Source organism: Salmo salar, chromosome 26 (assembly GCF_965601325.2).
Source record: "Salmo salar chromosome 26, fSalSal1, whole genome shotgun sequence".
Taxonomy (NCBI): Eukaryota; Metazoa; Chordata; class Actinopteri; order Salmoniformes; family Salmonidae; genus Salmo; species Salmo salar.
Window position 1 is genome coordinate 8294694 of NC_138316.1, and position 12239 is coordinate 8306932.

At 41.9% G+C, this 12239-nt stretch overlaps 2 protein-coding genes across 9 annotated transcripts in view; one reads left to right on the forward strand and one right to left on the reverse strand.

Annotated features, from left to right (window-relative positions):
• Positions 1–5299: 5299 nt before the first annotated feature.
• On the forward strand, positions 5300–9708 carry LOC106587078 (homeobox protein DBX1-B). The gene is made up of 4 exons (XM_014175014.3): positions 5300–5835; positions 5994–6101; positions 7740–7942; positions 8100–9708. The coding sequence occupies exons 1-4, from the start codon at positions 5466–5468 to the stop codon at positions 8427–8429; spliced, it is 1011 nt and encodes a 336-aa protein (XP_014030489.1). The 5' UTR covers positions 5300–5465; the 3' UTR covers positions 8430–9708.
• Positions 9709–9806: 98 nt separating this feature from the next.
• Positions 9807–12239, reverse strand: part of LOC106587075 (neuron navigator 2) — a 335183-nt gene continuing 332750 nt past the window's right edge. For all 8 annotated transcript variants that reach the window (XM_082969356.1, XM_082969354.1, XM_045708752.2 and 5 more), the window contains one exon: positions 9807–12071. In XM_082969356.1, the coding sequence (XP_082825482.1) occupies positions 11946–12071 (126 nt within the window). In that variant the 3' untranslated portion in view covers positions 9807–11945. The remainder of the gene's footprint in view (positions 12072–12239) is intronic.

A 12239-nucleotide genomic window follows, 5' to 3' on the forward strand; every position in this document is an offset into this window, starting at 1 on the left:
TAAATTCCGACTGTAACACAACAAAATGTGGAAAAAGTCAAGGGGTGTGAATACTTTCTGAAGGCTCTGTGTGTGCCCCGTCTATATGGGAATTTCAGACATTATTAGCAAGTATTCACATGAAGTACCGGTAAGAAAACAACGTTTTATATTAACCTAGCAATTGTACAGCACAGTATACAGTATACAACCAATTACGCTAGCTTTGTTCCACTTGCAAAGGGTAGCCTATGTTTGATGGTAAAGTTTGCATTCTCAAAGTTTATGTTCTCAAAGTTATTACAGTTGTTAACTACAATAACACAGCACAATGAGTGTTTGTATGTCCAAAGACTTGCATGAAAATTCTTACCGTTCATGCCTAGGTCTAGATTCAAACGTATTACTAAAAGCCTAAAATTACAATAAAGATGGAAAAAAAAAATGTAATGTCACACAATACTATTTTACTCACCGCTCACACTCTAATCACCACTATTTCGATTGGCTCTATATCTAAATCAAACAATCCTTGGTTTGACTATGGGAGTCATGGCTAATGTCACTACAGGACCTCTAATCTAAACCGGTGTTGACAACCACAGAGCTCACCCCTCTTTCCGTGCTGCGCAGGGACGCTTGGGTGCTTAGAGGGGGCACCCGTTTAAGCAGCGGGCGTTTACAAGACGCTACCCCAAAAGCCTGCCAGGTGCTGAGGGGGTATGGCGGGGGTGTTGAGGGGGTACGGCAGGCCCCTCTTGTAAATCGTCCTGCACCCGTGAAACTGTTGGCCAGATGAGATTAAACTCAGAGTGAGATACATTTGCAATTGATTACCGTTGAGCCACTGTGACGAATTTAAGGCTTTTGGGGGAGTGTGTGTGTGTGTGTGTGTGTGTGTGTGTGTGTGTGTGTGTGTGTGTGTGTGTGTGTGTGTGTGTGTGTGTGTGTGTGTGTGTGTGTGTGTGTGTGTGTGTGTGTGTGTGTGTGTGTGTGTTTACTGCTTAAGACCTGCACGCACTGCTAGCGCTGAAAAGGAGTAAAACAGGTCCCAATAGAACTGTTGGAAATTAATATATTTGAAATGCAAAAGCCCCTGAAGAGTTTGAATAACTTCACTGCCAACCATTCTCTGAGACATAGGCTACCTCACTGATTTGTTTCTGTTTCCAAACAGAGACAAGATGGAAATCTAAAAACGTAAAAAGCATCTGGTAATATCTATTTTGCAACTCAACCTCCAAAGAAAATGGCATAACTGGCCATAACTGCAGGCAACAGAGATATGGCATGTCTTTCCCTTTTAATTATGGGGTGTGGGTCTGTCTGTTTAGGAAAGAAATGTACATTGCCTGATGTTTTCAGCTACAATACACTTCTTTCTAAGATTTTATTTGAATAACCAGCCCGTTTCAACCTACAAACGAGATGAATCTGACTACTCTGCTTCCTCTGCACCCCTCTGGTTGGTCTGGTATTAATGAGCAATTAACTTTGCATACAAGGTCATAAACAATAGTACTGGTTGTCAGATTATGCTAATGCTGGTGGCTGTGGCCCTGGTGAAAGGAGGCAGAGGATCCTGGTGAATGGAGTGTGTTGTGGCCTTTCTCTTCGATGGGAGAATGATATGCAAACTGTACCAACATGTCCTTAAGAGGATTAGAACACCACTTCAGATGCAGGCAGCACAGTGCTGATATAAGAGTGCCAAAAGACAGGGAAAGATTTCAATTACACACATTGTCCCAGTACTAGGCAATATGGTGACTGCAGAACAGTAAAATACACATATTAAAAGTATAAAGGTTTGAGGGCACAAATATAGCCTACAGTACCTATTCAAAGGTATGCTTATAAACTGATAATGCAGATATCATAGCATAACTATATATTAATGAATTAGGCAGTGCAATTCATAGGCTATACAACTGACATGCAATATATTTAGCTAAGACGAAATGAAACATGAAGTAATCAAAATACACTTCAAGACTACAATGTTGAAAGATCCTATCTGACAAGCATGAGGTAAATTTCCGCCTTAGGGTGAAAATAATACGTTTTCTCCCATCGCCCTCTGCGCGCACGGACTGGCCGCTTACTGTAGCAGTCAAAGAACAGGTGCATGGAATCTCAGAACAGAGCGCATTGTTCGAGGAGATATGGCTTTACTCCATTTGGGGAGGAGGGGCCTATGTTTAATACAAAGTTAATATCGATGTAATGCTTGTCACTGCTCCCCTGAATCTTGTGGCATTGATAATTGCCTGGATGTTCTGGGTTTATGCACTGCAACAGATGCCGCATAAAGGTTAGCTTAGCCCTCACCGGAGAGCCTGTCTACAGTCCATACACAGCCGCATTGTAGATTCTCTGAGATAAAGTTAGGCTACATTAAAGGACATTGATTAGTTAATTGAAATGTACTGCAGTTGGATACGCACTGAAAGTCAACAAACCGCTGTGCGTAACCTAGTCTTTGGATGTTTGGGCTGTTTTCATAACTGGTTTAAGAAAAGATAGCATATTATGTCTATGGGCTGTTGTGTTTATAATCACTTCTTTATCTGCACTTATGAATAGAGTAGACAGGGTACGTTTTTGTAGAAGACGGATATCATTTTGATCAGTGTCATAACCATCTTCATTCTTCGTCAAAGAGTGAAATAAATGTTCCCCTAGACGAATGTATAGGCCTATAATGCAATGATGAAAAGAGAATTCCCCCACTTGGAAAATGAAACGGGACACCTCCTCTTGCGACACTAAAGAGGGGTAGATAGATTACTGGTGTCATACAGGAGAATGCGCACCAGTCAGAGCAATCTGTCCATCCGCGCGCTGAAAAGATGGGGAGTTCCTTTTCCTTGACGTCACCATCAAAATAATGGTAGAATAATAAACAGCTAACCACCTGTCGGACCCTGGACACAATGTAACGGGCCATACAGAAGCCTTCATGCATGGGTAACATATTTACTCAACCCATTCACTTAACGAAGCAGAAAGTGACGCAAGACAATGGTTAAGTTAATCTATTTAGTAAATTGTTTTGAGATGTGGTGGCAGTGTTAAGGACCTGAGGTCCGGGTCTTTCCATAGACCCCTTCCCGTTTCAATGCAGAAGCAGTCTGTCTTGTGTCAATTCGAGGGTGGTATGGAGCGGAGGGAGGGGTGGATGGTCCTGTAATATTTTAGAGATGTGCTTTTAATGGCTTTAATTCAGCCGGAGCCAGCTGTTTTTGCTCTGTTTGGTAAAAAGAGGCCAAGACGTGGAAAGCTTGCAAAGCTAGTAGAAATTAGTCTCGGTGATCGAGGCTTCCTGCAAACCATCTGCTTGCAGTCACAAAGGGAGGATTTTCTGAGCAAACTAAAGAAATATAGGCTCATAAAAAAGCTTTGAAGGTCTAGTTACTTTCGCGGTGAATGGTGACGGTGTTACCGCAGGTTCTCTTTTTTGGGGGGGCGGGGGGGGGGGGGGGGGGGGGGGCGGCGCAGACCTTTTTTGGGGGGGCCAAGCAGAAAGGCTAACGCACGTCTGATAAGCGTTCACTTTCTCTCACAAGGAAATCGTTTCACGGAGGCGTTCCGTTTTAATTAACGGATTGTGACCACTTTACATTTGATTCATGTTGAACCCCTTAGGCTATCATTACTCGAATAACATTTATATCAAACATAGGATAAATATAATGGCTGTAATGTTGATGAAACGTAGTCTACATTAAAAATCACGTGCTTAAAGTAATGCGTTGAATTATGAAGCAAGAAAGTATAAACTAACATCATAACATTCGTTTTTCATTTGTTTTTGATGCTTTAAAACATTTCGCTAACCTTGTTTGTCCTGAAAGCAAATTATAGCCTAACTTGATGATAATGTATTTAGGCTAATATGAATTAAACATTTCTGGTAGGTTGAATACATTCAGTTGTGCAACTGACTAGGTATCCCATTTTCCTTCCCTAATATGTTATTTTATTTCGTTAGCCTATATTTTTGTTTTGCTTTTAATAAACAAATATGTCAATTGGCTATGTTTTCTTTTTTTTTTACTAAACTATTCGTTTGACATTGTTTAAATATGCTTACTATTTTAGTCTATACACTATTTCGTCCAACAACAAAAAATTGTAGCATGAATGAATTTCTGTTTGGAAATTGATTTATTTTAACGCTAATGCCTGGTTAAAGACAGAGCAGACTAAACGCGACGGTAACAGGCTCAAATCCCGCTTTAATGTGAGTTTTATACCAGCTTTCAATGTCCGCTCATATGAATGCGTTTTAAATCAAATCATAGATGCGCTTTTATTCAGCTGGTTAAAACAGCAGAACAAACCCCGTCTATAGAAATAAAGCTTTTATTCCAGTAGGGCTTTATGAAAGCGAGAGAGGGGCGCCATGGCAGCTGATGGTGACAGTTAGTTCATGGTTAACAGGATCAGCAGTACGCGGTTAGGGCCGCACACTTCTCTCCGCTCAAATGTGCAGTGGGTCTACGTCTGGCGCACTGAATGAAGATTTTGCAAAGCCCGTGATATTTAACACATCTGTTAAAGCGTTCCGAGAGCAGAAATCCGTTTAAGACATTATTCCATGACGAGGTCCAGATTGAGTGTTGAGAATCCGATGAAACACGAAGCCAATGGATATTTTACGCAATCCACATATTCCCATATAAATTCACATTTTAAAGTAGGGTAGTTATAAAGGTTGCTAAATGAAACCATGGCGATTAGACTTAGCCTATCGTTGTTATCATGATTGTGAAAATGATTGTCAATATTCATAGCCTATATTATTTATGCGTTCATGCAATATTTATTCATTATATTTTGTTGTTGTAATACGAATTAATTGTTGTTGTCGTTATGATCGCGTTATTATAGCCTAAGCAATGTGGTATAAACTCAACTGCATTCAATTGTAATTTTTAGTGGGCTATAGCTTTCATTAGGACTTTTGATCCATTAAAACACAGCAGGGGAGCCGAATAAATATAGCTGCTTCTTCCGGTTAAGCCCTCATTCAGAAGCTCCAAATTATGTTTGAATCTTTTAGGATATCTTTTTAATTAGCCTGTGCGCGTCTCCACCAAACAAAACCCAATCGCAGGGCCTCAATGGAACGTGGTCAATATGCAAAATTGATGACTATGGCTCTTTTGTGGAAGGGACATTGTGTGTTCCTTGCTTATGAAGTCTAATCCAATCATAAATTGCACTCTCTAGCCAATCAGCGATCCCGGGACGGCGCTTGAAAGCGACTCATGTAGAGAACTTTGTTGAACCTCATTGTTGAGGCTGACAGTTCTGAAAGGAGCTTTGGGGCAGCCTGCTATAAAAACGCCTCTCCCCAGAGTAGATGGGCCAGAGGAGTAAAGCTAGTCATTCAGATTGGAACCTATCAGATCCTCACTTGTTCTTGACGGAGTATTTCAACAGATCGTTTCGTGTTGCGTTATAATACAGACGGGACCATGATGATCCCAAGCGTCCTTGCGCCTAATGCGATGTACCCAGGCCTTTACCGCCCCTCCGCCTCCTTGCCGCTCCAACGGTCTCTGCAGAACGCGTTTCCAACCCACTCCAGCTTTCTTGTGGAGGACCTGCTGCGGATAAGCAGGCCGGCGGAGTACCACTTCAGCCGGACGCTCCCTTCAGCAAGCGTCTCCCCGGCGACAACCACCACGACCATGTCCTTCAGTGCCATGCCACAGGAGCGCATCGTCTCTCCAACTGCCTCGACGCGTGAATCACGCTCTCCGAAAACGTCACAACCGAGTAGTAAAGACCCAACTTATCTTAAATTTGGAGTCAGCGCAATCCTTGCACCATCACCAAAGACCGGTAAGTGTGATGTTAGGAATGTTGTACCTTCTTTCTAATTGGTAATTTTAGCAGTTTCATACACTTAGCATATTGTAAAACAGATAAAAACATGTTTGTCTTTTCATGAGTGTTGCCTTGATTGTTGGCGTTCCTTGACACGTTATTTTCCTCTACAGCATCGTTGCCCCCCGCCATCCACCACAGTATGCACCCCAAGGCCTTCTCTCTCCCCTACTTCGACGGATCCTTTCACCCCGCCTTCTTCAGGTCTACATATTTCCCAGGTAAAGAACTCATCATGCACTTTCAGACGCCGTTGAATTGCACTTTGCGCACAGTTGACACTCACCCCTCGCCTGGGACAACGTTCAGAACTTTTCATATCAAAATGTTTTGTAGAACGACTTTCCAAATGGACTCGAAATAATGCTTTGAACGCTTTCTGCAAAGCTCTGAAATGTGCACCTTTTTGCACATGCCCTATATAGGCACTTAGCTTGTGAACTTTTCAGCGCTTTCAGAGTGGGTGTGGTGGGGTGGGTGGAATTGATTCCATTTGCACTGACTTCCTTGCTGCTGAGATCACTGGTCGCGAATACAGCCCTCTGTTCCCCAAATGCTAATTAACCAATTATCCGGAATCATTAAGGTTTCATTTCGAGGCGGGCTGCGGGTCGGGCTCGTTCCCCCACGGTCTTATGCTTTAAGGTCATTTTGGAGTCTCCTCCGCACAGTCCCGCGTTTTCCAACAGGGCAGGGGCACTGGGCCACTGGCTGCCAACAATGCTTTCAGCATCATGACCAATTTGGTCAGCTCCCCCCGGCGCAAGCCACCAACGCACCCCAGAGTGACTTCTACCAGGCGGGCAAGAGGCGTGGACCAGTCATACACTAATTTCCCTATTAGGCGCCATTCACTGCTCTCAATATTCTCACAAGACCACATAGCTTGTTGATGTGCCTGATTATGGGAAGTGCAACCATGAGTTGTGGATATGGAGGTAGTCTTAGCCCAAGTTATTTGGCAATAAATGGTAGGCTTTACAGATAGGCATACATTTGCATGTGTGCTATAATTAAGTGGCTTGGAAATAAGTATTCTTTGCACGAACAATAATCAAATCAGTGCACATTAAAACATTTCAGTGTTTTACTATATCCCTAACCTGAAAAACACACCATGCCTTACACGTCCCCCTTCGTCTCTCAGTTTTTAAACTCTAGGGCCAATCAACAGGGCGAGATAAAGAATAATCTCTTAGAAAAGTCTATAAAGTCGCTAGTCCGTGCTTTCATTCAGACAAACCATAATGGAGTTGGGGTCCTTTCATGGGCTGCGCTGAATACCTTCACAAAACAGCTCGAGCGGCCTGAATAGCTTTTCGTGTTCATTTAATGAAAATGATTTGAGGGCAGACAAAAATGCACCCTGGGCCCCTCGGCATCAGTATTCAGGTATGCAGTGGTGTTTAGTTTGAAAGTGTAAATCTCCTTTTGTTGCGATAATATATGGCCTTCGCAGCCTGTCCAGAGTCTTTTCTGCGTTAGTTCATTACTACACAATTACCGTTCACGGTTTATTAACTCCTCTATCCGCCCTCGCGGGGTTCCTAAAAGGATACGCTGCCTCTTTACCATACCAATGCGCCTGGGGACCGACCAATGTGCTAATTAGTCACCTCGTGCCATTTCACTCAAAAAGGAGATGTATTCCGCGGCCAAAGGAGAGAAGCATATTCAATCATAACAGCAAAGTTTGTACACAAGTGTAAAAAAAAAGTAGGCTAGTTGGCTAAAGAAATAGCCTTCCAGGGGACCGAGGTTAACGTTTATTTTAAGCCTATTGCTACGTTTTGGCATGGTTTTATGAATGAACAGTGTTTATTTGTTGAATTAACGTTTCCCCGTCTCCTCTTCTATAGCGTCTTCATCGGTCGTGCCCATCCCCGGGACCTTCTCTTGGCCACTGGCCAACAGAGGAAAGCCGAGGAGAGGGATGCTCAGACGGGCAGTGTTCTCTGACGTGCAGCGCAAAGCTCTGGAGAAGATGTTCCAGAAACAGAAATACATCAGCAAACCAGACAGAAAGAAGCTGGCCTCAAAGCTCGGTCTCAAAGACTCACAGGTAAACCATTGACTTTTATTTGCACGGGGCTAATTACTCTAACGCATATGCATGCTAAAGTTGATACTGTTTGTATTATTGAAACTCTGTAAGAAAGTCAACCTCTACAAACTTAAACCCGAACTAACTGGTTATACTATTCCTTCTCCTTCGCCAGGTTAAAATCTGGTTCCAGAACCGCAGAATGAAGTGGAGGAACTCTAAAGAGAGGGAGCTCCTGTCTTCAGGAGGTTGTCGCGAGCAGACCCTGCCCACCAAAACGAACCCACACCCAGACCTCAGCGACGTGGGCAAGAAGTCCTCCGCGGAGGAGGACGAGATGGAAGAGGACCCATTCGGCGTTAGAGGCGTGCCTGGCCTTTGCCATTCCCCCGCAGCGGGGCACGAGCTGTCCAACAGCGGCGGATCGAACCTCTCGTCGCCATCTCTCTGCAGCAAACACTCGGAATTCTCAGAATCGGATGAAGAAGAGATCACAGTTTCTTAATTGATTTATAAAAACTCAAAGATATGTTTATAAAATGGTTATCCACAGGTTAACTGTACCTATGTGACCATGTTTGCAAGAGGCTGTATCCCTTAATTTAGACTCAACTACTAAAAAGAAATGTATTTATTTCATATTCCACAATATTTTCAAACAATGAACTTCTGTCAAATCAATTTAGGCTACATCTGTGATTATTTATTTTAAAAATAACTGCAGGGTTTATTTTATAGAAAGGGCCGGCTCTAGCCTTTTGGGGGGCCAAAGGGAGATTTTGTTGAGGGACCCCCACCAAGAGGGATTTTTTTTTTTGTGGCCCCCCCTCTTGACAGCAGCGTTTTAAAGTACATTTCCTTCAATTCTACACATTTTGACATGTGGCGAATGGGAAATGTTGCAGTTATAAAGAAAGTTTTCAGCAGGTCTACACACTTTGCCATGGGGTGGACAGAAAATGTGGCAATTTTATAACACGTTTCATGCAATTCTACTCATTTTGCGATGGAGTTGTAAGACATTTTTGCAGTTTTAAAGCAATTTTTCTGCAGTTCTACCAATTTTGCCATGGTGTGGAGAGAAAATGTTGACATTTTATAATAATGTCATTAAATTCTACTCATTTTGCCATGACTTGTCATGTTAATGATAGCTGAGTGAGAGTGATTAATGGGGCCCTGGCCCCGGTCGGAATTCGGCCATGATTTTCTACAAGTTTAGATGACTGGCTAGACTAACTTACCAACCTAAAAATTGTTTGCAGGAATGGCTAATTGAGTGACTGTCAGTGACTGACAAAACAAGAGAAAAGCTGCTGATGCACAACCAAATTTCAAACTTGCACCTTGTGTATTCTACTATTCTAACTCTCAACAGTAAGTTGAGAACCTGACTGAGTTCAAAAAATATATATATAGTGGGTCCTAAGCGACCGCTTATATCGCTTATGCCTGGAGCCGTCCCTGTTTATAGATTATACTTAGAAATGATTTGCTGTTTTGCACAGCTCTTTCAATTGTACAGTATTTTGTACAACTATTTGTAAGGATATTTTATGCCAAGAAAATGGAGTTACCTGGACTACTTACAGTTTTTATTGAAAAGTGTAGACATTTCGTGCATAATTTATACGGATTTGTTAATTAAATGTATTGTGTGTGTGTGTGTGTGTGTGTATATATGTGTTAATATTTCACTACGTTTGTTATTTCAATGTATTGTGTGTATATGTGTTAATATTTCAATATGTTTTGTACAAATACCAAATAAAATGTAACAGTTACATGGTATAATGTCTGTTACAAAATGGAAGAAAAAAATGAAATAGATCGATAGGTTTATGTTAGTAGAGAGCCATAATTGATAGTCACATTGCATTAATTAATAAATAACCATGATTTTTATTGAATCACAAATGACGTAAGACTAGTACAGTGATCTTCAGAATCAGTTCTCCAAGCTCTGGAGAGAACGTTGATGATAAACTCCACACACACCTGCTCTGATGCAAAAGACTGTACACAAAATACTCATTTTCAAGTAGTTACAAATTGGCTAGAAAAGTCATCAAAATGTTGCAAGGTAATCAAGTATTTACACTGTTATGTTACATATGTTTGTTGTTGTTGTTGTTTTACATAGCAAAGAAGGCTACACATTCATTAAGTTTTAAGAACATGTGAATTCAACAGCAACTCCATTCATTTCACCATCCAAACTTCTCAAAGCGAGCAGGTTATTTCACCGGTGGACATACAGACCGACAAACACACACACATATCCGTTTTTTTTGTTGTGCTTGCATTTACCATGACAAGAGACCCTCTCCAAATGTACAGACACATTTGATTTGATTTGTAAATGAACAAAGACTGTACCAGCCCCCCAAAAAGTATTCACAAAATCTGTTCACTTGCTGTACATCTCTTGGCAGTGCTGAAAAACCTTAAAGAACTGACATAAGGCTTGGCTTCAATTTTGAGTTCGAAATGAATGTTGCATAGGTTTGATGACTAAGAACACTGAAAGATAATGGGTGCGATGCTGGAAACAAATAACCTATCGGACCCCCCAAAAAACACACTTCTCCTCCTAGGATGAAGGTGTGGAGGAAAGGGGCCAAAATACAAATTTCTGAAGCCAAGAAAAAAAAAATCTGTTTTGACCTGAAGCCATAACCATTCTAAATCTTTAACTTCTCCCATTTTGTACTCTCTCATTTGTACCTTTTAAACATGACCTCAAGTACAATGACTTTAAACAAAGCAGCATATACACATTGTTACATTATTCACTCAACATGTTGTCATGACAATAATAATCAGTACACATCACATAATCAAAACAGACAACAAGCATGGCAAAGGCGTAAAGGGGTGTATAGAAGGTAGATGAGGTATAGAGATTAAAACAATTCCTTAATAAACGTTCCCTCATATTCATTACATACCCATTACAAAAATGACGTGTACTTTGAGCACCAACCAAATGTACTTTTCCATCTCACAAGTTGTCCTTAGTAAGTTATATCCAAACTTTTCCAAACTTCTCAGCATTGGGAGTAATACAATTCATTACATGTTATTAAAGCCCAAGTCCCTTTCCCAGCCCTAATAACCTCTTAATAACATGGCATTAGTGTTCGATATGACGATAGTCGACGCTGCTCTTCAAGCCCACCTGCCTAGGCACAACGCAAAGAGAGTGTCGACTTAAAGCCCTGTAAGTTTACAGCCAAAAAGACCAAATAAAAAAAGTAGCTAATGCACCAAGTCTGTTACAAAAAAAGTAAGGCATCCTTATTTAAGTTCAGTCCAGCACCAAAGTAGAGACTTTGGTCTGGAGAAGAAACTTATGCTACGGCGACCCGTTTGGGACTAAAGGAGTCACATGTAGGGGCAGGTGAATGGTGATGGGTGTGTGTGTGTCATTGGGGGCATAAGGAGGCATTGGGAACCAGTGAATTTGGTCTCTGTGGAGATGATGAAGATGAGACCTCCAGCACCATGCTCCAAAGGAAAGGGCCTGTAGCTCAATCTGTAGCCCAGTTTGGAGCACTGCAGCTGGGGAAGAGTCGTGAGGAGCCTGGCTTGCTGATGTGGTGGGTTTGGCTCAAAGATGCAGTCTCTATGTTTTCTTAAATAAGGAGACCATGGTACTGATGCTGATAAGGAAAACGGCGAAGATGATGAAGATGATGATGCACAGTGTAAAATTCTGGTTTATGTCAGTCGTTTGTCTAAATGGTACATGAGGATTGGAAGTAGGAGAGCGGTTGGCTATGACGGTGCAAAAATAGAACAGTGCAGCAGCTTTCTGTTTCACTCCTTTTTTCGTCTTCAGTTCTTCTCTCATTTTGGGTTACCTGCACCCATAGTGTTCTTGATATGACAATTAAAGTGGCTTGATTTTTGTGGACGTGAGCTTGAAAAACACACTCGAAAGAAATGTTGTATTGACCGAACATAAAAACGTTAACTGAATGTATTTTTGTCTTCTTGGGAAGGGGGAGGAGTCGGATCACAATGTTGACTCCAGTGTTGAGTCCAGGATGTCGTGTTGGTGACTGTTGCTATTAGAGTCGCTGTCGTATCTCTGAGGGCTGGAGGAAGTGGCTGCTTCCTTCAGCCTCATTAGCATATTCATCTGAGGACGGAGACGCAGGGGTCAAAGGTTAGCGTGAGTGGGACTGTGTGTGAGTGTCTGTGTTGTCTTCTGGATCTGCAGTGCCTGCTTGTGTGTGTGTGTGTGTGTGTGTACACTTTACCTGTTTTGAGCATTTGCGTGTGTGTGCGCGCGCGCATGTTGTCTCAC

Coding starts and splice junctions, on each gene's coding strand:
- LOC106587078 (XM_014175014.3), top strand. CDS start 5,466: ATGATGATCCCAAGCGTCCTTGCGCCTAATGCGATGTACCCAGGCCTT. Junction 5,836..5,993: donor TGCACCATCACCAAAGACCG/GTAAGTGTGATG, acceptor TTTCCTCTACAG/CATCGTTGCCCCCCGCCATC. Junction 6,102..7,739: donor CAGGTCTACATATTTCCCAG/GTAAAGAACTCA, acceptor CCTCTTCTATAG/CGTCTTCATCGGTCGTGCCC.